The sequence below is a fragment of the Podarcis bocagei genome, assembly GCF_964188305.1.
Source record: "Podarcis bocagei genome assembly, chromosome: 4".
NCBI lineage: Eukaryota > Metazoa > Chordata > Lepidosauria > Squamata > Lacertidae > Podarcis > Podarcis bocagei.
Window position 1 is genome coordinate 88598771 of NC_138128.1, and position 26989 is coordinate 88625759.

The window sequence follows — 26989 nt, forward strand, 5'->3', positions numbered from 1 at the left end:
AGAAGCAAAGGCTGCTGGGATCCTGCTAAGCCACACCCACTGGCAACTTGAGCTCAGGGCTCAGGTTAACCCTTTCATGCGGGTGAATCTGTAACTATATTACAACACCACAGAGAAGATGTCTAGATACACAGCAAGCCAAGCAAGCTATTTAATTGCTGTGCAATGGGTCTTCTACATCTGGAAAAAGTGGGCAGTGGTTTCATTATGTTAAAAGGAAAAGTAGGATTTTACGAGTTCTGGGGTGAAAAGTGGGACGCCAAACAGGAAAAACATGAGGAGGAAATAAATTCAGTCTGAAAGGAGTAGCAGTTGAAAGTCACATCTCTAAATGGCTCCATTGGCCAATCATTTGGTGTAACCAGATGAGCTGGTTCCAACAAGTTTTCACACTTCAGTGAAGCTGAGCTCAAATTTTTCTGACTGCGGAGCAGAAGGCGATCCTGTAATAAATGCTTCCTCTTTCCCCAATCATCCCAAATTATTCACATGAAAGATCCTGTTCCCTCTCTTGGACTCTAATGAAGCTCCCGTTGAACCAATTATTCACTTGCTATTCATGTATTGTCTCACAAGGAAATCTCTGAAGCGGCATCATTAGGAATAAGAGATGATTGGCTTGAGGTGCCCCCCCCCCCCGGACAACTTCCTATTTTTGCTCCAAAAGTCATTGCTTTGAGCTAGCAATTTACAGTGTGATAATCTGATGGAAAGCGATAAAATGCACCCGACTGCAGCATTGAAAATGGCCATATAATTATGCTTCCCATGAAATGTATTTAAAAAAAAATGATAAAAGCAAAACAAAAAAACCCCCACCTGTGCTGGAATAGGGGAAATGCTGACAAACAACACTTCGACTTCAGTGGGATATTTATTTAATCCAGCAACTCAACTTCTTTTGCATTTTGCATTTGTCCTCCAGAGCACAACCATGTATGTGAAATGTGTGTTTGGTGCATGCAAATGGGGCATGGCTGATGGGAGTTGTAGTCTCACGCATCCAGAGGGTACCAGATTGAGGATGGCTTGCTTTCAGTATGTCAGCATGTATCAGGGCTGTAGCCAGCCTTGAACAGAAAGTAGCCTTACTACAACTGTTCCGGGCTTGCAGGGGAGGTGGCTGAAGAGGAAAACAGCTTCTAGCATTTTAGGTAAAGGCAAAGGGACCCCTGACCATTAGGTCCATCCGTGGCCGACTCTGGGGTTGCGGCGCTCATCTCGCTTTATTGGCTGAGGGAGCCAGAGTACAGCTTCCGGGTCATGGACTAAGCTGCTTCTGGCAAACCAGAGCAGCGCACAGAAACCCCATTTACCTTCCTGCCGGAGTGGTACCTATTTATCTACTTGCATTTTGACGTGCTTTCGAACTGCTAGGTTGGCAGGAGCAGGGACCGAGCAATGGGAGCTCACCCCATCGCAGGGATTCGAACCGCCAAACTTCTGATGGACTCAAGGGCATCCTGGTCAAATTTGCAGATGGCACCAAACTGGGAGGGGTGGCTAACACCCCAGAGGACAGGATCACACTTCAAAATGACCTTGACAGATTAGAGAACTGGGCAAAAACAAACAAGATGAATTTTAACAGGGAGAAATGTAAAGTATTGCACTTGGGCAAAAAAAATGAGAGGCACAAATACAAGATGGGTGACACCTGGCTTGAGAGCAGTACATGTGAAAAGGATCTAGGAGTCTTGGTTGACCACAAACTTGACATGAGCCAACAGTGTGACGCGGCAGCTAAAAAAGCCAATGCAATTCTGGGCTGCATCAATAGGAGTATAGCATCTAGATCAAGGGAAGTAATAGTGCCACTGTATTCTGCTCTGGTCAGACCTCACCTGGAGTACTGTGTCCAGTTCTGGGCACCACAGTTCAAGAAGGACACTGACAAACTGGAACGTGTCCAGAGGAGGGCAACCAAAATGGTCAAAGGCCTGGAAACGATGCCTTGTGAGGAACAGCTAAGGGAGCTGGAGAAGAGGAGGTTAAGGGGTGATATGATAGCCATGTTCAAATATATAAAAGGATGTCATATAGAGGAGGGAGAAAGGTTGTTTTCTGCTGCTCCAGAGAAGCGGACACGGAGCAATGGATCCAAACTGCAAGAAAGAAGATTCCACCTAAACATTAGGAAGAACTTCCTGACAGTAAGAGCTGTTCGACAGTGGAATTTGCTGCCAAGGAGTGTGGTGGAGTCTCCTACTTTGGAGGTCTTTAAGCAGAGGCTTGACAACCATATGTCAGGAGTGCTCTGATGGTGTTTCCTGCTTGGCAGGGGGTTGGACTCGATGGCCCTTGTGGTCTCTTCCAACTCTATGATTCTATGATCGGCAAGTCCTAGGCTCTGTGCTTTAACCCACAGCGCCACCTGCGTCCCATCTAGCATTTTAGGGGACCCATTAAATATTTTAAGACGACTTGTCGAAGTGACAGCTTTCGTAGGCATGTTTTATGTTTTGGCTCTTTTATTCTATGCTGCTTAAAACAGCACTGTGAAGTAACCTTCAATATCTCAATAGGTTCGCTTGTCTGGTTGTCTTCCATGTTAGTGGTTGAGCGTGTAGACTAGCCGAGTCAAGGGACAACGTCCCTGTGCATTTTACAGTCCATCGGTGGCATCGCAAAGTGCAAGAGTATGGCTCCTTCTTGCTGCAACACAGAACCGCCACCTCTCAGCTTGCGACTTACATGGGCGCAGGCAAGGGCGGTAAAGTACACAAACCTGAATACAATACACAATACGCCCGCCTCAAGCCTCAGTCAATAGCTTCTGTTTTGAAAGGCAGCTCAGGTCAGCCACATTGTGATCGCGGGAGATGACCTGCCGAGCGGCAGCGCTTTATGATTTGTGGGTTTCTAGACTGACCTGGCTCCATTTTTACTACTCATTTTCCCTCTAAGGAACCAGGCTGTTCAGCAGCTTTGGCAGCTGACGGCTATTAACTGTCACACTCCAGTAACCAGGGGATAGTTAGAGCGGCATTAAATATTTGCACGCTACAGAAAGGCTGCACTTCATCTTGGAAATCCCTGGGCTGCGGAGCACTTGAAGGAGACCCACCTTATTGCTATTCTGATCGCTCTCCTTTTCATTAGACGTGTGAAATCTGTCAGCTCCATGGGCACAACCAAAAACCTGTCCTTTATGCCCGCCCGGCGAACATGAATAACCAAGGCCGGCAAGCCTTTATTTGGGCTGCTTTCTTGGTGTACTGGCTTTAATTGCTTCCCCCAAACACTACACTCGCAAGGGATCTTTGTGAAACAGTGTTCCTTTTCCATTACAAAAATGAAATCTCGAGGCTGTTTTATAGACGTAGTTCACAGGGTGCTTGACGAACCCTAGTAGTCCGGTGTGCAGAAGGGGTGCATAGGGCGCGGGCGGGCAGTGCCAGTTTGGGAGAAAGCCCAGCTGCAAGTACAATGCCAGATCAGAGTATAAAGGTAAAGGTAAAGGGACCCCTGACCATTAGGTCCAGTCGTGACCGACTCTGGGGTTGCGGCGCTCATCTCGCTTTATTGGCCGAGGGAGCCGGCGTGCAGCTTCCGGGTCATGTAGCCAGCACGACTAAGCCGCTTCTGGCAAACCAGAGCAGCGCACAGAAATGCCGTTTACCTTCCCGCCGGAGCGGTACCTATTTATCTACTTGCACTTTTGACGTGCTTTCGAACTGCTAGGTGGGCAAGAGCAGGGACCGAGCGACGTGAGCTCACCCCGTCGTGGGGATTCGAACCACCAACCTTCTGATCGGCAAGTCCTAGGCTCTGTGGTTTAACCCACAGCACCACCTGTGTCCTGAGATCAGAGTATACAAGGATCATAAATAGGGCTTTGTGTACTTCATGCTTCATTTTTTTTTTAAAATGCTCGAGTCATCCAAAATCTGCAACTTTTAAACATTATAGAAACAGAAAAAGCTTCTTCCATAATTTCTCTTGTAGAATCCGTTCCCCCATTTGTTTCCTATTACACATCCTTCCTCTTGGTTTTGATCATCATGGAAAGCGGGATTTCCTCGTCCTGGGTAGAAGAGCAGAAATTGCATGGCGGGTGATTTTCAGAAGGGGGAGGCTCAGCAAATATAGTTCTGGAATCCCTTGCATAGCATATATTATTAAAGAAAAACCAAGGGCCTGTTTTTAAAAAAACTGTTAAGGAAGCCAGGAATGGAATCAGGGCAATATACGGTAGTACCTCGGGTTACAGACGCTTCAGGTTACATACGCTTCAGGTTACAGACTCTGCTAACCCAGAAATAGTGCTTCAGGTTAATAACTTTGCTTTAGGATGAGAACAGAAATCGTGCTCCGGCTGCGCGGTAGCAGCAGGAGGCCCCATTAGCTTCAGGTTAAGAACAGCTGGTGCTTCAGGTTAAGAACAGTTTCAGGTTAAGCTTCAGGTTAAGAACAGTTGGTGCTTCAAGTTAAGAACAGTTTCAGGTTAAGAACGGACCTCTGGAACGAATTAAGTTCTTAACCCGAGGTACCACTGTACATGGCTAGTGGGTTTCATAGCTGGTTTCTGCGCAAGATTCAGAATGTCAGAACTGGCTTTGATATAGGTTATGATCCACTTGATGAGAGCTGTGTTTCTATTCTGGCTTCCTCCTAAGCACATTCTCCTTGCCCACTGGCTCCGTATCAAATCAGTCTTTCAGAATCCATACTTCCAACACCTTCCGTTTTTGTTATTACGTCTCTGCAAAAGCGGAACCAGACCCTCAGCTTTTAAGAGAACAAGCTTTCTTGGCTTCTTCAGAAAATACATTTTTTCCTCCTTTTCTTCTCAAATGTTTGATGCAACGGCCAATTCAGGCTCCTAACATATGAGGAACATGGTTCAGAAAAAAATCCTTTTGCAGGGAATGATGAGCAGAGGAAGAATATTTGGGGGGGGGGGAGGAGGGAGAAAATCTTTACAACCATTTGGGATGCTTAGGTGCTCACAATAAGGCATGACTATCTGAAAATGATTAGTGTCACTGGCCCAGTCCTGTGGAACAGCCTGCCAATAGAAATTCGGTGCCAATTTTTAAACACCTGCTGAAATCTTTCCTATTCTGCCAGGCCTATGAGGGCAATTAAGAGTACACCTTCCCTCACAATGGTCTGTGGATGTTCGCTTCCCATGTCTTTTTGCTTTTAACTTTCTATGATTTTATTGTTTGGTTTTATGTTTTTATATTGTTGTAAACTGCTGTGCTGTATATCTTTATGATACAGCAGGGTTGAAACATTTTTTTAAAATAAAAGGACCTTAAAGGCACGCCTGTTTTCTCCAGGCTGTAAGCAGACTTCTTAGAATCACCCTGATGCATGCCCTCTACCCAGCAGGCGCTCATTATTTGTTTAATCCACTGAGATGCTCATATAGTAGCAGTCAGTGCCTGAAATTAAGACTCCTCGCTCCTTCTTTGATCTTTTTGTCAGGCTAATGATTTGTATAATCTCTGAAACCTCACAAACCCTGCAAGCTCAGGAGGAACACTTCTACCTTTCGAGTACCTTTCCTGTGTTTCCTAAACAGGAGCTATATTTAACTACAAGCCAATCACATGATCACCGAACAGGAACAGCATGGACACACGTCGGCTTAATGCTCCTGAACTTTGCCTGCCACCAGTTCTTTGCAAGGTGATTTCTTTCCAAACCCCAAATAGTACCACGGCTTAGTCAAAGATTTCCTCATGCAAAAGGTGCAATCCTTTTCTCTCACCATCCGGCTGCCATTTTTCGAGCGTTTACTCCCACCTATTGCTGATTTTATCCTGACAGTTTTATTTATTTCCATTTTGGCCTCCCCCCACCTGAAGGTAAGAATTTTTACTGTTCAGTGTGGGGGAACGCTCTGCGACCCCCCACGACGATATAATCAGCAGAAGCAGAGTTAGGCAAAACTTGAGGAATGAATCAAGCAAACGAGAGTGAGAAGGGGAAAGCATGCAATTTATTTAAAGGACGCAAATTTACGCAGGTTGCAGAATTCAGCTATGCTTGGCGCAGAATTTGGCCAGGTATCATTTCGATGTTTGCTTTGTTTTAGCGCATACGCCACACAGCCCTGGATATAAATCACATCCTGTGTAAAAGGATGAAGAGCTTGCACATTGCCGGATCAAATATTGTGACAGTTGCTCAAAAGGGAAAGACATCAGAATAAGGCACTGAATGAATGGTACCACTTTTTCGTGGCAGTCCAGAATTTAAAGAACCAAGCTCAATGTTGGCTGTCCAGGCTGTTGCTTTCGTAGCCAGAACATAACCAAGGGGGAGGTATTAGCATGGTTGGAAAGCCGTGAAGTTTGCAGAAATACAAAAGAACATTAGGGAGGAAAAAATCTTTTGAGTGGGGGAGCGCACCAACCTCATGAGGACTGAATGTGGTCAGTGGATGCTCAGTGGCCACAGATGGCTAACAGATGCAGGTAGAGTTGGAAACAGAAAATTCGGTGGGAGCACTTGAATAGATGGTGCAGGCCCCCCTTATGTATATATCCAATTTTGAAGTTATTTTTCTTTCTGTGCTGACATTTTTAACACAGAATTTTGGTATAAACAGAGGTAGAGACAAGGGGGAAAGCTAGATTTCTTTGTAGTGTGTGATTGAAGCTGTTTTGGTAACTGTATGTACCTCGGATTTGCACTTTTCAAGAGCTGCTTCTTAAATGTACCCTCTTGACTCTGCCACTACGAGTTTTTGTCACTGAATAATATTCCACATCCTCTACCAGGACACTTGTGTGCCTTTGGCGAGGGAATTGAAAGAGACAGACCTCACCATATGGTCCTGGCTTAAAAATATAATCCATTATAAAGCCACTAAGACCTTTAGTTTTGTACTCCAGGGACAACCCCGAGATATGAATTATTTTACTGATACAGTCAAACTGTCCCTGTATTTGCTGGGGGTGTTTTCTATTGGAAAGTTTGTAGTTCTTGATAAATAATGCCCAACCTCTTCCCCCCTCCTTTCTAAATGATGAGGCTGTTCTCAGCATCAAAAGGACACACACAAAAATTAAAACAAAATTAAAAAACATTTGATATGCTGACTCACTCTACTTTCTGTCATAAGGTCACACAAATGAAAAGCCAGAGAACAACTGTATCACAATTGTTTTACTTATCAGTATCAAATTACATAGTAATGAATGACATTTTTAGAACATCTCTCTTGAATACTGTCATACATACAAATAAAGATCTCTCAGTTATTTGAAGTACATCATTTGTCTTAAAACTGTGCGTTGAAATAAAAAGATTCCGTTTTGGCATATCCTGATGAGAAAACCTGCATGAATATTTCTGTACTTCACTTTCACAAATGTATAATATATCTGCTTTGAGATGCATCCTTCAGCTCGCAACAGGAGAATATCCTGTTATGGGCTTTTATTTATATCATAAGAACACCCTGATCTTGCCCTGGAAGAAATGAGCCCCCTGCCCCCAAATCTACAAGATCCTGCGCTTAATTAGGAGCCTACTCCTAAACCTCCTAAAGTCAGCTAGATTGCTCTGGACCACACAGCCTTGGGTAAGCTCCCTGAAACATGGGCAAATTCCTATGTAATGCAGTGGAAGCAGGAAGGAGCCCTGTGTGTGTGAATATAGCACACATAGGAGCAAACAGTGCAATTCCTCGCACGAGTACATTGCTGTTAATTCAGTCTTCGGCCAATTAAAGTTTTTTAGGATTTCTCACCTGCTCAAGCTGAGCAGGATTGGTCAGGGTAGAATATATCAGACGACTATATTAGAAGAGCTTACATCACAGCTAAACAGTGGCGGGTGCTTTCGTACAGAGTTGCTCCTAGGAACTGTACGAAGGGAGTACGCAAGTGTCAAGCCGAAGAGAGCTTGGCCCCTCAATGTAAAACGTGCAAGACACCGTTGTGCTGGAGACAAGGAAAGGGCACTCAATCAGAGGTGTGCGAAAGGTCAAAGTGAATCCAAAGTACAGAAGACTCAGTGCAGGGCAGCTGGGGAAAGGGGTCAATGGAGGGAAGGTAGGCAGCGTCTCCTCTTGATCCTCGGAGGTTGCCCAAGTATCAGTGGAAGTCGGGCTTCTCTGGGAAGGTGCAGCCAGAACGCTTTATGATCACGCTGGCGGCATAGTGTCCTGCGCGGATGCACTCGGTCAGCGGCCGGTCGTAGACAAGCTGCGAGAGGAAGCCTGCAGGAGAAGAGGGAAAGGAGGCGTTATGGAGAGAGTGCTGGGAGCCACACGGGAACGTGCTGGGAGGCGGTGGCTGCAAGGCGACACTCACATCAACTTGTGTTTTGGAGTCGGAGGCATCTACATGCTTTGGTAGCTAACTACAGCTAGACTAGCGCTTCGTCCGTCCTCTGAATGCCAGGCCACGCGGTTTGGGGCTCTTCAGCAGACACTCTTCCAAAGACCCAGGAAGAGGGAAGACCAGTGGGGTCAGCTGAAACATCTGACTTCCTGCTTTGGGACCTTAAGGCATGGGTGAGACTGGTTCCTCGGTCTGGTTGTTTACACCTTAACTTTTATAGCCTATTCTATCCTGTGTGGGTTTAGAGACTCCCCCCTCTCCCGCAACTTCTCCACGGCAAGCAAATAGAATAAGGGATAGAAGAGGCAAGCGCTCAGTCCACATTTTAAACTTGAACCAGCCGACTTCACCAGTCCCAGCCTTTTACGCAGACTGGAATAGGCAGCCAAGAATTGGAGTTGGTGCCACTTTGAATTTTGCTATGCCATTTTGATTTTAAAAAGACGCACACAAAAACAAAGAAACAAACAAAACCCACACCAACCCCACCCCACAAGATGTATTTTAGAGGAAAATGCATTGAAAAGCTATTTTTTTTAAAAAATGAATTTTTGTGCATCTTTTAAAACACAGTGAGTCTGCAACTTAACGCACATTTAACTTGTGTGCATTCAGCTTTACACATGTGACAATAAGTAAAATAAAATAAAATAGGGAGGAACGGGGGTGGGTTCCAGGAAAAATGACTTTGGTAATCCCACCCACCATTGAACCTATTGGGTTTTTTGACTATACACCATTATGGCTTTAGATACAATTCCTGGACTATAACCCCCACAAAAGTTGTGGGCTTATTGTATGGGAAAGGAAAAAAGGTCAGAAAGGACATATGCATCAATGCATGGGAAAATGACACAGAAAAATGACTGGCTGATCTATTCCTCTATCCCTAGCTAGAGACAGCTACACAAAATAAAAATCACATGCGAACTATTTAAAGAAAGGGGGAAAAAGAGTCTCAGGTATGTGGGTGATAGAGAGCTGTCATATGAGCAAGTCATGGACTCATGCATTCCTTACTTCACATGCTCCAATTCACATCGTTTGCACTGAATAGGAAGAAAATATTGTTTGCTGTTACATCCAAACAGTGTTCACTTGTCCTCCTAATCGGAACTGGAAGCTATTTCTAAATCATAGTTTCCAAATCTGCTTTGGAAAGCAACCAGAAACCGTAGCTTGCAGGTTTGGTTGTAACAGCAAACAATGGTTTGTTCTATCTAGGAAGTGCAGAAGTTGGAGTGACTGAAGAATGGAATGATAGAGGAAGTGGAAGTGAGGGAGCACATGAGCCTTGGGCTCACTCATGCAATCTCAGACCATGTGCGGATAAACCCATGGTCTCTGCAACACTACAGAAGATTTAATAAGATTTCACTCCCAGGTCCCAGAACAGACCTCCTCTCCACCTCCAACTGTTCACGGCTGTCAGAAAAGGTGCTGTAGAGTGTGATGGGCTGTGTGGAGGCCAGAACTCTTTAATGACCACCTTAGACTTATGACAAAACCTGATTTTATGAAGATTACAGGATGCAACATGGTAACTGACCACCAATTATGCCCATGTTTAGAAAAAGGAAACTGCACATCCCAACGATGGCACGGTCTCTTTTCATATATACTCTCCCCTCAACCTCCATCAACGGCATAGTTTGGTCAAAGAGAGTCAAGACCCCAAGAAGGGAAGACCCAGCCTAAGTCGGATGACATCCCCTCAGCGTTTCCAGGAATCCTTCATATTCCCATAAAACTTGTGCTCAGGAAATGCTTTCACTAAGCCAGGGCTCATCCTACTTTTGGTGATACTCTCTGAAATTAGAGTCTATAGATTCTGGCCTACTAATTGGTACCTTTTTTCTGATGTTCCCAAATGGCCCAGGAACCAGGCTTTCCCATTGCTCATTTCCCCTACAGCATCTCCTCAAAAATGCCAGTCATAGTGACACTCGTGACATCTGTTTCCTATTATGACACCACTAAGTGGGGAGTTCTCAGCCCAGACCTCCCACATGAGTTTCCAAGTGTCTGGGCACACTGTGTGTGTCACCTTAACCCATGTCATAAGGATGCCTTTCTCATTCGGTTTCTCCCTTTCATTACATGCTTATGTGAGGTTGAGATTTACAACATGGCAAAAGCCATTTAACCCAGATGCTGCCCTTTGAGCAAAATATCACCATGTGATATTATAAAAATGTAAACATAAACCAAAGTGCAGCAAAGACGAGGGTAGACCGCCAATACGCCGTGAAATGTGGTAGTGCTTTATAAAATAGGCTTGCCCCAGCCACAACTAATGTGGAAAAACCCTGTAACTACACACAGATGGATGGCGCTCTCACGGACATTTGATCATCCATTCACACATTTGAAATCTATCTTCGTTCACACATTTAGTATATGAGAGGAAGGCAAAGGGTCAACTAAGTAGGTGCTCTAGTGGCAGTCAGCACAGTGAATCCCACCAACGCAGTGTTTCTTAAACTTGGGTCCCCAGCTGTTGTTGGACTACAACTCCCATCGTCCCTAGCGAGCAGGACCAGTGGCCAGGGATGATGGGAGTTGTAGTCCAAAAACAGTCGGATACCCAAGTACGAGAAACATGGCTCTAGCGCAATGGGGCTTCCCCACTCTCCTCCCAAATTGGTTCAGGGTGGGTGGGGTCTGGAGAGCCCCCCAGAGAGAGCATTCTGTTATGCCAGCGGAAATGCTTGCGCTAACAGAACAACGGAGCACAATGCTGAATTCCTCCCAGCAGAGATTTCCCCTTAAGTGTTTGTGTTTATGAACTTGGAATTCTGAGAACTACCATGGATCGGTTGGTCGGTGTTAGCCTTGAAAGACTTGCATTCTAGGTCTTACTCAAATGTGAGGCGGATGCTGGATGTTACCATTCGGACAACCAGAAGACGGGAATGTTCGCTTAATGCAGACAAAGGGGTTCAATTTTGGATATGTACCCTAAGGACGCCTAGAAATTGTAGTGCTTAATTTTGGGGGTGGAGTGATTGGGAAGTATGTCAGGACTCAAGTCTGTTCAGTAATACCACCACTCTCCATTACAACCCCTTCCTCTGATCATTCATAGATAGATAGATAGATAGATTCTCTGTAGTTAATAGGTAAAGGTAAAGGTAAAGGGACCCCTGACCATTAGGTCCAGCCATGGCCAACTCTGGGGTTGCGGTGCTCATCTCGTTTATTGGCCGAGGGAGCCGGCGTACAGCTTCCAGGTCATGTGGCCAGCATGACTAAGCCACTTCTGGTGAACCAGAGCAGCGCACGGAAATGCTGTTTACCTTCCCGCTGGAGCGGTACCTATTTATCTACTTGCACTGTGACGTGCTTTCAAACTGCTAGGTTGGCAGGAGCAGGGACCGAGCAACAGAAGCTCACCCCGTCACAGTAATTTGAACCGCCAACCTTCTGAACGGTAAGCCCTAGGCTCTGTGGTTTAACCCACAGCGCCACCCGCGTCTCTAAGTAGTTAATAGTGTCAGGAAAAACCTCTGCTCAGTGTATTTTTGCCTATTCTTGCTTCACATAGTCCAGGGTTGAAACCTGGCATTGAATGTAGATGTTGCAGCCAAAGTAGGAATTAAGCTCTGCAGAAATATTAGGAAACCTGTTGTTAAGAGAAGCTTCTGGTTTCTGTTAATTATTGAGTATTAAGCAGTCATGAGAAGCACAACAGTAAGAACATAGGAAACGTCCGTCCCTTCCCCAATTTGAGCCAGTCACTTGGGCAGATTGAAAACAGGTTTGTTTTGACAACGTTCTTCTAGACAGCAACGGAGATTGCGATGAATACAGATCAGAGGGCCTAGTAAAGGCTGCTGCCATCACTGGGAAGAGAACGAAGTATTCCCAGGACAGGAGGAGAATACTTTGGGTCGAGTGTAAAGACCACAGGAATCTCAATGATGACCATCTCCCACCTAAGGTTGCCAGACACCTCCTAGTGGTGGCAAGCAATTCTCCCTACCAAGTGTGGCTACACGGACAACGTCGGAGCAGCGTGTCTGGACAAAGTCAGATGGTTTCCGAGTAGCACAATGAAAACAATCTGCTGTCTGTTAACTTGACATGCATTCTTATAGGACAAATCACTGGATACAAGAGAGAGAGAGAGAGAGAGAGAGAGAGGGAGGGAGGGAGGGAGGGAGCGCGTCAGGCACGGAAACCCAACTGTCTGGAAGCTTGCCAGCAAGTTTCTAGGTGGTTAAAGCTCAAGAACTAGTGGTGCCTTGCATGTATATAAAAATTAGGCAGATAAAAACAGCAATTTCTGAGTCAGTGTGTCTAGAATGCATTAGGCAGGTTGCCAAATCCACACAGACACAGAAAACAGAGTTTGGCAAAGAGCAGGAAGAGTTCTGCTCTCCCCTCTCCCTCATAGATGAAAAGTAAGTGTGTGTTTGTGTGTCCCATTTTGGCCAGTGCTCAAGAACACATACAAAAATGGCAAAGGGTGGGAAGGATCTTACAGACTGAAAACACAACAGCCATTCCTCATGACATCTAGAAGTAAGACTCTTCCAGTCCACAACTCTTTAATGAATAGCCCGCCCCAGCAATCTGAGGTCTGGTTGCATAGGTGCTCACCTTTTCTGGGAATCCCTTCAAACTGTAGTGCTGTGAGAGGTGCAGTGTGTGTGTGTGTGTGTGTGTGTGTGTGTGTGTGTGTATTAGGGATCTTTAACGAATAATTCTCCATATTTTAACCCATTTCCAATAATAATAATAATAATAATAATAATAATAATAATAATAATAATAATAATAATTTATTTATACCCCGCCCATCTGGCTGGGCCCCCCCAGCCACTCTGGGCGGTTTCCCAAAAAATATTAAAATGTTGTAATACATCAAACATTAAGAGCTTCCCTAAACAGGGCTGCCTTCAGATGTCTTCTAAAATCTGGTAGTTGTTGTTCTCTTTGACATCTGGTGGGAGGGCGTTCCACAGGGAAGGCCCTCTGCCTGGTTACCTGTAACTTGGCTTCTCGCAGTGAGGGAACCGCCAGAAGGCCCTCGGCGCTGGACCTCAGTGTCCGGGCGGAACGATGGGGGTGGAGACGCTCCTTCAGATATACTGGACCGAGGCCGTTTAGGGCTTTAAAGGTCAGCACCAACACTTTGAATTGTGCTCGGAAACGTCCTGAGAGCCAATGTAGGTCTTTCAAGACCGGTGTTATGTGGTCTCGGCGGGCGCTCCCAAGATTCTGATTTCAACTTCAGCTCCTTTTGCCTGTCCCAATAGGTTTCCAAGCCTGCTAGGAACGGGGGGGGGGGGGGGAGACAAAGATGGCCACCCCTTCCAGGTGTTGCATATGGAAGGGCTGTTATCATTCTCTTCATATCTGTGTGGGTGAAGATCCTGGGCAAGAGCCTGGGCTCTGGTGTTTAGCTGCTGCTGGCTCTGTAGGGTGTTACACATAAGGGGCCTAAACTTTTGCAGCTGGGCTCTCATTTCCAAGGTTCTCCATCACACAGGGAGCCTCCCTGTTGAGGAAGTTCAGCCCCCAGTACATGCTTTTAAATAAAAAAGCAAATTATAAACAATAATTTTTACGGTGGGTTTTTGGTTTGTTTTTTACATTACATGTGAAAGCTCAGATGGTTCAAATTATAAGACCTAACAGTTAAAAATCAAATAAAAAGCCTGGAGTTCTGGCAAGACTGTTTGGCTGGAAAATGTTTTGCCATTGCTGTCAGAAGATGTTTACTTTTAGGCCAAAAGAGGAATAGAAAAAATATTTTTATAAAGGAAGACCCTAAGCCAAATGAACCCGGCTTCGATAGAGAAAGCTGCTGGCGTTTGTCAATTTGTAATAAATCTTTTCCACCAATTGCGTACAGTTTAATGCGTTTCTGCACCCCTGTTTCTGCTTCCTTAAATACTTTTTAAAAAAGAAGAAGTAAAGAAACATTCATGCCAGCCTAATGAAATGGGGCTTTAGCCTTGTTTACATGACAGATCTTTGAAAAGTTCAAGCTGCAAAAGACTCAAACATTTTCTTTTTGTTGTTAAAAAGACAATGTACTAAATATGAAACCATTGCCACCATGTTTGAATGCTCTCACTGGCATTTTGCATCACATTTGGTGGAAACAGCTGCTCACCCCAGCCAGCCATGTGTTATTTACGAAGGTGCTGCTGTGATATTCAATCATCCCCCAGCTCTTTGCTAATAGCGCTCTGATTTCTGGAAGACTTTCAGAGTCGCTGGCATGGATGATGGGCTGCCCACGAGGCAGGTCAATTGCAGTTAGGTGGTCAGGCACTCAGAGCTTCACGCAGACGATTTGCCATCTTAATCAGCGAACAAACCAACTAACACCAACACGATGCGATGTCGACGATTTAATTGTGTGGCAGATGGCGACCGTGGCAGCCAAAAAGTATGGTCGATTTGCCTTTATCAGACCCAGGCCCGGCTACTCTGAATGAAAACTTGCTTTCTTTTTAGTGTTTTAAAAGATGCAACTTGGCATCTAATTTCATGCCACTAGGAATGGCAAACAACTTTAAACATTAAAGATTACGGATTAGCCCTGCTGAAGTAAATTGGAGCATGTTTTGGGTAGGACTTGCGGTTTGCCCCATATTTAGAAATTTGGCCCATGGATTTTCAAAGAGTTGGAATAGATCTTATGCAAGGACAACTATTTCTTAAAGGGTTGTCTCTCTTCTCTAAAAGGTGGAATACAAACCTGTGCTTCCCTCCAATTAGTAAAGGTAAAGGTACCCCTGCCCGTACGGGCCAGTCTTGACAGACTCTAGGGTTGTGCGCTCATCTCACTCTAGAGGCCGGGAGCCAGCGCTGTCCGCAGACACTTCCGGGTCACGTGGCCAGCGTGACGAAGCTGCTCCGGCGAACCGGCACCAGAGCAGCACACGGAAACGCCGTTTACCTTCCTGCTAGTAAGCGGTCCCTATTTATCTACTTGCACCCGGGGGTGCTTTCGAACTCCTAGGTTGGCAGGCGCTGGGACAGAGCAACGGGAGCGCACCCCGCCGCGGGGATTTGAACTGCCGGCCATGCGATCAGCAAGTCCTAGGCGCTGAAGTTTTACCCACAGCTTCTCCCTCCAATTACTTTAATACAAATGGCTGTGAGTGACTTTGGACTAAAGGTGCCCCCAGAGTTTGCATGTTTGTATGAGTGACGTCTGAATTCTCTGCTCATGGTTATTAAAAAGGGGAAACTCCAATGGACCCTTCGACAAAATGTGCACCTGAAAAATACATATGGAGCTCATTTCATTTTGCTGTCATTCACTCATCCTCTACCCGTGATTTGTCGTAAAGCCCAAGGTTGCCTCCTGCTGATCTGACAAGTATCTCCAAATGTTAACTTGGCATGGTACCCAGCAAATATTTTCAGCTGCCATTGATCTCTATCCTGATGTACTTTGTGTGACATCAAAGATCCCAAACCCACATCCCTCTTTGCAAATAACTTTATCCCAGAGAACATTTTGTTGTTGGACAAAATAAACACTGGGGAGAAGTCCCCCATGATATTCTTGTGGAGAAGTTGGTAAAATGTGGACTGGACAAGGTAACTGTCAGGTGGATTTGTAGCTGGTTGACTGAGTGAATCCAAGACATAAGTGGAAACTACTGCAAACCATCCCTTCCCTCACCTGCCCCAACTCAAAGCCATGTAGTTAGCAGATTTTACAGTTTAAGGATTATATCAATGCTGGTGGTCAACAAAAGAGGTTTAAAGACTCTCTCAAGACAAATCTAAAAAAATGCAGTATAAACACCGACAACTGAGAAACACTGGCCTGCGAGAACTCCAGTTGGAGAACAGCCTTTATCAAAGGTGTCATGGGCTTTGAAGACACTCAAACTCAGGATGAAAGGGAGAAAGGGAGAAACGTGCCAAGAGGAAGGCATGCTTGGCAAATCCACACCATGACCAACTCCCGCCCAGAAACCTATGTCCCCACTGTGGAAGGACGTGTGGATCCTGAATTGGCCTCCACAGTCACTTACGGACTCACTGCTAAAACCTTACTTGGCTACGAGGGACCGCCAAAGAAGAAAGAAGCAAGAAAAAGCTGTTCCACTAGCGCAACAGAACTTTCCCTTCCTCTCATCTTCTCCCCCTGCCTTCCACAACCTTAAAATCTGCTCCGCATAGTTGCAGGACCAACTGGAGCAGATTTTGAGGGCACACGGGGAGGAGAGAGGAAGGGGAAGTCTGAACTCCATGCATGCAGTGTTGGATTTGACCTTAAATTTCTGGCAATTCTAACTTATCCCCTTGCAGCTTCACTTAGCTTTCCACATCCACGACAGACAACAATGAAAAACTGCAGTTCGGCTCATCCGCCCTGACACCATGCTAAGGACTTGCTTCCCCCTCACCAAGTAAAATCAATACCATGTTTGAGCAAACACACTTACAGCTTTATTAGGATGTCTTGCTTGTTCTGTAACAGCTACTTGAAGCTGTGGTGGCAAATCGACTCAGCTCAGTTAAACCTAGAGAGCTGGGTAAAGAGGCCCATCAATAAGGTTGTTATAAAATACTCTGCAGGAGTCCAGAAAGCTGGAACAAACATCCTGCGACGTGTCAATATTTTTACTCAATATCAATATTTTTCATCTCCAAGAATGAAAAAAAAAGCACAATGAGATCATTGCTTATCAAATGGACCACATGCTAAATAGTAAATGCTTCTTTCCTAGCCAAGTTTGACCCAAACACAACATTTTAAATGATTTCCCCCACATTTTGCTATCCGTTAGTTACACAAGGAGAGCAGAAAATATAAAATTTGACGTAGCTGTGGCAACAGAACGAAGTCAAATAGGAAAGGAATGCACACATGGCTCTATTGCTGGCTTCCTCAAACTCAGCCCTCCAGATGTTTTTGGCCAACAACTCCCATGATCCCTAGCTAGCAGGACCAGTGGTCAGGGATGATGGGAATTGTAGTCTCAAAATATATGGAGGGCCAAGTTTGAGGAAGCCTGCTCTATTGCATCTACTTAGTCTTAGTTTGGGATGGGGATGGTGGTTAAAGGCTGTTAGGGAGAAGTTTAGAGGAAGAGAGAGGCCGCTGCACGTAGGTGTTGCAGAATGCATAAGGTCAGCGTGGGAGAAAAGGTGGAGTCCTTAAGGGGGCAGGAGACCTCTGGGCAGATGACAGTGATGGAGCTGGATGGGCAACAGTCTATATCAGAATAAAGGAAGGGAAAGGGTATAAAGGGCTTTGCAGGTAAGGACAAGGAGTCTGGGTCAGACCAGGAAGCTGACAGGAACCCCATGTACAGATTTAAGGAGTGGGGTGTCACACTGTCCAAGCAAAATGAAAAAGGTGACTGGCTTTGGGCATCGGAGGTTTGGCATCAGGAGCAAAGGAGCTAAGGAGGAGGAGGAGGAGGAGGAGGAGGAGAAGAAGAAGAAGAAGAAGAAGAAGAAGAAGAAGAAGAGGAGGAGGAGGAGGAGTTGTTGTTGTTTGGATTTGATATCCCGCTTTATCACTACCTGAAGGAGTCTCAAAGCGGCTAACATTCTCCTTTCCCTTTCTCCCCCACAACAAACACTCTGTGAGGTGAGCGGGGCTGAGAGACTTCAGAGAAGTGTGACTAGCCCAAGGTCACCCAGCAGCTGCATGTGGAGGAGTGGAGACGCGAACCCAGTTGCCCAGATTACGAGTCTATCGCTCTTAACCACTACACCACACTGGCCCACCACAAGGTGGGCTTGTGACAATGGAAGGGCACATACAGAACGGAGAGCAGGAGGTGTGTGGGGCCTCGTACAGGTCTCTGAAAGACCAATCTGAAAGACCAAAGTCCACCCCTGATGGGAAGGGTGGGAAGGCCAGAGCTGAAGTGATGGGGAGGCAAGCAGAGTGATTTTTAAAATAATTATACGCAGCCCGCCCCCCTCCCTTGCTTGAATCCTATTTGGGCCAACCATTGTGAGTTTCTTTGGGCAATGCTTAAGCAAAAGCTTTTCCAGGGACTCCTGCATTGGCTCATAATGTGCTGGTGAATTCTAGCACAGCTGCTTGAGGACAGTAGTTGGGAGGATGGATGAGAAGGCAGCCGCGTGCTTCCAAACCAAAGACGTAGTGCTCTTAACACCCAGAGGAGTGGCTGGCATGAAGAAGGTGGCGGGGAAGGTTTAAGCTGGACAGAAATTTGGAGGGCTTTAAAAGAGGATTAGACAAATTCACAAAGGATAAGGCTACCAATGGCTACTAGCCGCGATAGCTGTATTTTGCCCCCACTGTCGGGGGCGGCATGCCTCTAAATATCAGTTTCTGGGAACTGTTGTTGCACATGGATCCTGTCTGTGTGATTCCCATGCCGGTTACTGTGAAAACAGGATGTTGGGCTATGCTGGGCATTTGGCCTGATCCTTATTAAGGGCTCTTATTAACTGCTATCCTGGAGCAGGCACCCTGTTATAGCAGCATACAGTTCTCCTGTTCATTTGGAAACATAATCAGATTCTGCAATTCTCATTTCTGTGCGGGTGGGCGGAAGTATTTGGTGACTCCAGATTTAGGACTGGGAAGCCTCTGCCGCCAACAAAGGGGATGCCAGGACTAGACTACAATGCGGCTATCCGGAACGAAGGAGTTTGTCATCAAAATCGCAGCAGACAGATGTTACAGGAGGAAGGAACAAGGGCATCCTTCCCAGACTCCCCACCCCCCACCCCCAACAGAGCAATAAAGTGCTTACAGAGCACAGCATAGGAAGGCTGTGGGGTGGGAAGTAAAAAGGTGTTATTTATGCCTTTCCCAGCTCCCGAAACTACAATGCTGTCTGGAGCCCACAGCAGGAAGAGCTCTCCTCCTCCTCCTCCTGTGTGTGAGGTCCCACTTGCTAATATCTTTAAATGTGGCTGGAATCTTTAAAAGGAGAGGCAGTTTCTAAATGGCAATAACTGGATTAGAAAATCCATAGCGCTGTACAGCCAAAACATTTATCAAAATAATAAGGATCTTTCAAATATGACAGAGAAAAATACACCGAAAGCATATAATTTGGCAATATTTAGTTTATGGAAGGCCAGTTACAGAGACCAAGAGGCCTCGGAGAAGCCTGGCTCGAGATACGGCATTTATCTTGGTGGGTTAAGAATGACACAAATTGCCAAGCACGGCCATAAGCGGGTAGCTGGAATGACAGCCAGCCCTTTCCAAGTCAAGACAGATGCTTCATCAGAAAGTTCAGCTATTATACCAGGGGAAACAGGCTGTCAGTCAAAAGGCTGAATTTTATTTTCAACGCTTTATACAGCTGCAATAAGAGGATCCTCAGAGTCAAATCAGACGCCAGTGTTGAGCTAATCTCTCTCGCACTTTATCTTCACTTGGAAGGAAAGAAACCATAGCTAAAACATCCTTTGGTCTCCGCAACCCCCCAACCCTGCCATGCTTCATTCATGAAGATCTTTAGAACAGAAAAAGCTATATATATTTAATGAATGACACAAAGCTAGCTAGCAGCTGATAAATAATGAAGTTCCTCAGAGCAACGCAAACATTTAAGGGATGTATTTCAGGGCTCTGACATTATATCCAAGGGGGGAAAACCCTTTTATAAATAATATTTGAAAGGGCTGCTGAAAAACAGAAGAAGCATAAGGACACTGTAGAGAAGTTGTGTTAACAACAACAGACCCACTAGAAGCAGCAGATATTATAAGCTTGACCAAGATGTATTCCTGAAGCACCATCAGTGGCAATGTGTTTTAGTAATGTATCTCTCTGGCACACCAAATGTGTTTTTCAACAGTGTGCAAATTCCAACCTAGAGAACAAGGCAGAAAATGAAGATCGTGCTGGAAAAGCTCAAAGCATACTTTAAGGCTTCGATGCACACCTTAAAAGATCTCCCAACATGGGTTCAACATACTTTGCCAGCTGAATAATAGCTGCTGGATAGTGTAGCTCCCCTGGACAAAGAAAGCAAAAGCTTTTATTCGGTCAGTACAGAAAGAAGAGCCATCCCACTGATCGGGGCAGGATGTGGAGCTCATACCCCGAATCAGGAAACCAAATTATGGCAGAAATATAGGAACTAATAAGAGGGAAGGTTTGAGCACTTTAAGACAGGGAACTAAAAGGCACATGCTTCTGAACTGTGCAAAATGCTGGATTTTGCTGAAGCTAGGGTTCAACACTTAAAAGGGCACAGTCACGCAGAGGTGAACTTGGGAGAACAGCAGCTTTAGAGAAATTTTATAATTAAGCTATGCTACAAAAGTTCTGTAAACAAACAAAAACAAAGAAGGAAAAGTATTTCCCTTCCAGTTCAAAGTGTGTTTGCCATGAGACACCAAACTGATCCCCACTACAGATGACGGATGGTCCACATAGTTTGACAGCTTCAGTTGGTCCTGATGGCAGCTTTTTCTCACACACCCTTTCCCTGCAAAATAGCTCCTAATGTCTTCCTCAGTTCATACAGCGATGGAAACTAAAGGCTAAAGGGCAATGGTAGAGAAGATGCTAAAAGCTGCTCCTAACCCTGGCACTGGGAATCCATGCCTGCTCCGCCCCTGGTAGCAGGGATGCGATATGCCCCAAACGGCCTCGGCCCAGTAAACCTGAAGTAGCGTCTCCACCCCCATCATTCAGCCTGGACACTGAAATCCAGCTCCAAGGGCCTTCTGGCAGTTCCCTCACTGTGAGAAGTGAGGTTACAGGGAACCATGCAGAGGGCCTTCTCGGTAGTGGCGCCCTCTCTGTGGAACATTGCATCAGATGTCAAGGAAATAAACAACTACCTGACTTTTTAAAAACATCTGAAGGAAACCCTGTTTAGGGAAGTTTTTAATGTTTGATGATTTATTGTGTTTTTAATATTTTTTTGGGAGCCGATCAGAGTGCGTGGGATAGCAGTAGTAGTAGTAGTAGTAGTAGTAGTAGTAGTAATGCATTTTTGCAATTCTCATGGGTCTATGTAATGTACAGGTCCACGTTCCCTCCATCACAGACAGAGTCAGTTGCTGCCACTCCTGTTATTTCCCCCTTCTTCCATGCCACTTGTACCTTGAAGAACAGCAATGGTCCCTGCTCATCAAGGCAACTCTATTTTCACTTCCAAGACCTCACTCAAAACATTGCCCTATGTCACCATAGCCAGTTTTGAATTATTCACAACCAATTGTTTTTTATTTGATCCAGCCAGATCCTCCTGCTGTCCCTCTCTTTTTCTGTTCATCTTCCTTAGACCAAAAGACTTCCAAACAGAAGCTTTGTGTTGCTTCCAGTGCTCAGCAGACGTTTGGATGCTCTTGCAAACTAAGGGGTTGGCACATGCACAGAAGCATAATGTTTACAGTTACCAACGTATTTAGTTTGTCTTGATAAAAAGGAAATGTCATCTGCCATACAGCTGAGTTAAAGCTGCTCAAGAAGGTCACTGAAGACATTCGGAGTTTTGCTTTTTCCTAAATCCTGGTGTGCTTATGAGGATCAGTCAGATGTCTTAATTCTGCACTCAATCAAGATTTTTGCCATTAAATGTTTCTGTGCTTTTGAACTATAGTGGTACCTCGGGTTACATACGCTTCAGGTTAGACTCTGCTAACCCAGAAATAGTACCTCGGGTTAAGAACTTTGCTTCAGGATGAGAACAGAAATCGTGCTCCTGTGGCGCAGCAGCAGCAGGAGGCCCCATTAGCTAAAGTGGTGCTTCAGGCTAAGAACAGTTTCAGGTTAAGATCGGACCTCCAGAATGAATTAAGTACTTAACCCGAGGTACCACTGTACCAGGTTATCAGTGACAACGAACAGCATTTCTAGGCTGTTAAATGAGGGCCATATTTCCAGGTGAGGCAGCCTTTTTTCTATACCCTCTCTATCGCCCTCACTCATGATGCCAGCCAGAGAATTCCCTCTAGAGCTGTCAAAGAATCATAGAGTTGGAAGGGACCCTAAGGATCATTTAGTCCAGTCTCCTGCAATGCAGGAATATGCACCTGTCCCATGCATGAGAATATGCATTCTTTGTCCCCACTTTACAAACGGCAAGTGCTCACAAGTCCTTTTTCTGTCTTAGCGGCATCCTTCAATTCTCCTCCCTTAGCCAAATATTGATTTCTTTAAAAACGCGCGTTGTGCACTGCAAACCTAGTAAACCCAACTAGAAAGTTCCCAGATTTCTACCATTTCTTGCTTAACTTTCTAGAATTCCGGTACAATTTTTCTGTCTGGCCCCTACTATTCAGTGGTTGCCCCCATTAAACAACAACAACTCGTTGCTTTCAATACTTTCCTGAAGGCAAGGCTATAAATGTTTTAGTCCAAGTACAATCGTACCTTGGTTTTCGAACAGCTTAGTTCCCAAAGGTTTTGGCTCCCGGACTTCGGAAACCCGGAAGTGACTGTTCTGGTTTGCAAACTATTTTTGGAAGCTGAACGTCCGACAGGGCATCTGCAGCTTCTGTTTGGCTGCAGGAGCTTCTTGCAGCAAATCAGAAGCCGTGATTTGGTTTTTGAACGTTTTGGAAGTCGAATGGACTTCCGGAACGGATCCTGGTCAACTTCCAAGGTACAACTGTATTGCAGATAATCCTCCCAGCTTAAAATGTGCCTTGTATGAAAGTGATTGATAGGTGCAACATAACATGGAATTGGGCCTCATAAGGGCTTGCTCTAGAAATCAATTCTTTGGATGGTGTTTTTGAAATACAGTGGTGCCTCGCAAGACGAAATTAATCCGTTCCGCGAGTCTCTTCGTCTAGCGGTTTTTTCGTCTTGCAAAGCAACCCTATTAGCGGCTTAGCGCTATTAGCGGTTTAGCGGCTATTAAAGGCTTAGTGGCTATTAAAGGATTAGCGGATTAGCGGCTAAAAGGCTATTAGCGGTTTAGCGGCTTAGAAAAGGGGGGGAGCGGGGGAAAATTGGAACACTTGCAAGACGTTTTCGTCTTGCAAAGCAAGCCCATAGGGAAAATCGTCTTGCGAAGCAGCTCAAAAACGGAAAACCCTTTCGTCTAGCGGGTTTTCCGTCTTGCGAGGCATTCGTCTTGCGGGGCAACACTGTAAAAAGTTGTCAGGTTCCCTGAGTCTAAAATGGTGTGCCGTAGATCATGCAAAGGATAGAGCCTGACTGGGCCCAACGGCTTAGGGTAGAGACTGATGATGGGGCAGAGTTAATAAGCAAAGGTTCTCAGTCAGAGCAAAAAATACTCTGTCCCTTTACTCCAAGATGCTAGTCCTTCCCTTGCAAGAACTTCAGGTCAAGCCCTGAGACTCTGCAAGTCTATTTGGAGAAAAGCAAAGGTCCAATAGGATGTCTTGAAGCTCACTGTAGTGAAAGCCTTCAAAAAACATATTGCAAGACCCAGAGATTGCAGTAACCAAGAGAACTTGTTAGGGCTTATGTTGAGATATTTTGAACCACAACAGCTACAAAAATATAGATGTAATGCTCCAATGCCAAAAAATATTATGGTTGCAAATGGATATAAAAGTAGCAGCAGATGTGACTTTCCTTCTGACTTTTAGCCTTTGTTTTTTAACTCTTTGTAGTCTTTTTGTATTCGCACATCAACTGCCTAGGAACCAGACGAACAGAAGAGGAGGGGGAAAAATAGTTCAAACGTTACGCTCGGTTATTTACATACTCTTTAATATTCACCACAACTTGTTTAAAAGAACAGCAATGTGCTAAAATTTTAAAGCCACGAGGGATTCTGAGTACGCTGCATAACATATTTGATGCAGCTTGTTTATGCAACATTCTGACAGATACAATTAATCTCGTGAAAACAATGTGGATGTTGCATAGGAGCACATTATCTTTAAAGCCACAAAACACATTTTTCCCTGGGAGAATTAGCAGTCTATTAAAACACAATCTTAGGGAGGAAAATGGAAGCTTGAAAAGAACAATCTGACATTCTCTACTTCAGGAAAGGAACACCCTGCCACAACCTGCCCATGTTCTCGAATAAAGGATGGGGGGGGCACTTCCAAATAAAAGGGAGAATGCAAATGGCACGTACCTCCCACGAAGGCATCGCCAGCTCCGTTTGTGTCCACGATCTCGCTCTGGTCACTAATTAAGACCGGGAAGGCTCTTACTTCATTTTCTACAAGGGGGGGAAAGAAAGAAAAAGATGCATGAGGAAACGATTGATACCATCTAGAATTAATACGCTGCAAAGAAGGAAGGATCGCCTCATAAGAACCGATAACCAAAAAATTGCTTCGCGAAGCATCTCAGTTGGAGCATGGATTAGATCAGAGCTTCTGGAAGCCAATGGATGCAATAAAAGATGCCTTGAAACAACCTGGGCCATGCGAAGAAGCAGTAAAGAGCATGGCCTTTGTGCCTTTCTAGACGAAACACGCTGGAACAACATCTGTTTTGAAGAAAAAGCGACCCTAGGTGTTTGGTTTGGTTTGGTTTGATGGTCTTAATGGAAACATTTCCTAGTCTTGGTCCTCCCCCCCCCCCCCCAGTTCTGCTAGCCGACTGTTTCAAGTGATTTAAAAATTGTGTACCATTCTCCATGTAACTTGTAATGTGTGGGTTCAATAATTTTGGAGTGTCGGGGTCACAGATTAAATACGTACTACTAATTAATCAGCTAGGGCTTTCCAGGGGGTAATGTAATAAGGATGTGATAAAAACATAATTACCACCTTGTTAATGTGTAAATTACCAGAGTCATAGAAGGCTATACAAGTTCTGTCTCGCAGTCATTGAAGGAATACACCAAATGTGCTTTGGGAGGCAGATGAGATGGGGGAAAACAAGCAACTCCCCTCCCAGGAGACCCTAGGAGCTTTCATTGGTGGGTTTGTTTGTTTTTTAAAAATGTACATAGGTACCACTATAAGGAATGTGGCAGCATGATGTAGCACACTACACAGTTGTCAAAATGTTTAGGAAGATCAAGAGCAATCATGTAAAACAGTTCAAGCAAGGAAGCTGGATTGTACAGCTCCTTCTGGCAACTCCTGCAGCCAAGCTGGTGTCAAAGTGCTCTGCTTTCCTTTGGACCACATCCGTGAGGCTGAGCAGCCTAGAACCTCCATACACAATGCCCAGGCTTATGCCCCGGGGAGGTCACTCTGGTGCTAACACAGCAGTTTGACTTCACCCCTGGAGGCACACTCCATTGTCTCTCGAGACAGACAGCTGCCAACAACCCCCCCCCCCCTGCAGATTACGGCAGGTACCTGTTTACTGAATCTAATCTAATAAATCAATTAAAGGTAACCCAGCTTTATACACATGGTAGTCTGTTGGCTGGGGTAGATATCCCTCCATTTGCAGTGCATTAACTCTGAACTATTGCCATTAAAGCAGGGGAGGCCACAAGGGTCACACACCTAAGAAGGGTGGGCCAATGTATAAAAGCGGCCAAGCCTTCTGCATATTTTTAATTGAACAGCAATAGAAAAGAATAAAATCGACCCGCAATGGCAAGCACCAGCAATGAGTTCCAATGAATTAATGCCGTTTATTACGCACACACGCGCACAGTTCAGGTCTCTCACCCAGAAATTTGCAAACTGATGGTTAGCTCACCGAGTTACGCTTGTTTAAGTAATGTGGGTGGAAGTGAGCTGTCAGTAAGGGGGTGGTGGTGTATGGAGGCAATCTCAGCTAAGCACTGTCAGGAAACTCTAGAGTGTTCTGGAACTGGTGATTACAAGAGTCATGAGAAAGGAAGGGCGCAGCAGGGAGACTGCAGAGACCTCCGCAAATGTCACAAACAACAACAAAAACCCTCCGGAAGCGCCCCTAAGTGCTACAGCACTATGTTTCCTCTCCCAGCCCTTTGTGCTCGGGTGCTGTAACCAGTGGTGTAGCGTGGGGGGTGCAGGGGGGGCCGGCCGCACCGGACGCAACATCGGGGGGTTAGGGTGCGCAAATCCACGGGTTAGGGGGCGCAAATTACTTGCCTTGCCCCGGGTGCTGACAACCCACACTACGCCACTGGCTGTAACAGAGAGTGCATGGTTTTCTTCCCGAGCCCAAGTGAGGAGCAAATTCACACAATGAGAAGTGTGTGCCTGCAAGAGATGGGTTAGCCAGAGCATGGGGCTGAGCTGGGTTGATGCACCAGGGAGTGTGGTCCTGAGCAGGCTGGTGCCCCAGTCAGCCTCAGCAGCAACACAAGGGCCGCCTGGCTCTTCTCTCTGTTCCAAGCAAAGTGGCAAAGAATCAGCATAGTGACAAAGACTTGGATCTCCTCCTCACTTCACACCGCACCCTGATGCAGATGGGGCAGGGTGTCTCTATATCTGCTCTCTGCAACATAAACAGACTCCAGGAGCTCCAGTCATGGAATGCCCCTATTACATGTAGTTTGACCCTTAGGATAAAGGAGCAGAAACACATAACAGGGCTCAAAGGTGAATTTCAGCCCTGGTGTCCCGCTCTGTAGAAATTAAGGGCCAGCTACTCTCTTCCTTAGGGATGCGGGTGGCACCATGGGTTAAACCACAGAGCCTAGGGTTTGCCGATCAGAAGGTCAGCGGTTCAAATCCCGGCAAAGGGGTGAGTTCCCGTTGCTCGGTCCCTGCTCCTGCCAACCTAGCAGTTCGAAAGCACGTCAAAGTGCAAGCAGATAAATAGGTACCGCTCCGGTGGGAAAGTAAACAGCGTTTCCGTGCGCTGCTCTGGTTCACCAGAAGCGGCTTAGTCATGCTGGCCACATGACCCGGAA

The 26989-nt window shown here is 45.6% G+C and overlaps 1 protein-coding gene and 1 long non-coding RNA gene across 4 annotated transcripts in view; both read right to left on the reverse strand.

Annotated features, from left to right (window-relative positions):
- Nucleotides 1-7107: 7107 nt before the first annotated feature.
- The window catches only part of ADK (adenosine kinase), a 204873-nt gene continuing 184991 nt past the window's right edge, over nucleotides 7108-26989 (reverse strand). For all 3 annotated transcript variants that reach the window (XM_081191845.1, XM_081191847.1, XM_081191846.1), the window contains exons 10-11: nucleotides 24311-24397; nucleotides 7108-8182 (exon numbers count right to left, since the gene is read on the reverse strand). In XM_081191845.1, coding sequence (XP_081047971.1) covers nucleotides 8058-8182; nucleotides 24311-24397 — 212 coding nt within the window. In that variant the 3' untranslated portion in view covers nucleotides 7108-8057. The remainder of the gene's footprint in view (nucleotides 8183-24310; nucleotides 24398-26989) is intronic.
- Nucleotides 21835-22839, reverse strand: LOC308585873. Its single transcript, XR_014007655.1, has 2 exons — nucleotides 22704-22839; nucleotides 21835-22665 (listed from the first exon to the last, which is right to left on the reverse strand). It is a non-coding gene; the product is annotated as an uncharacterized lncRNA (long non-coding RNA).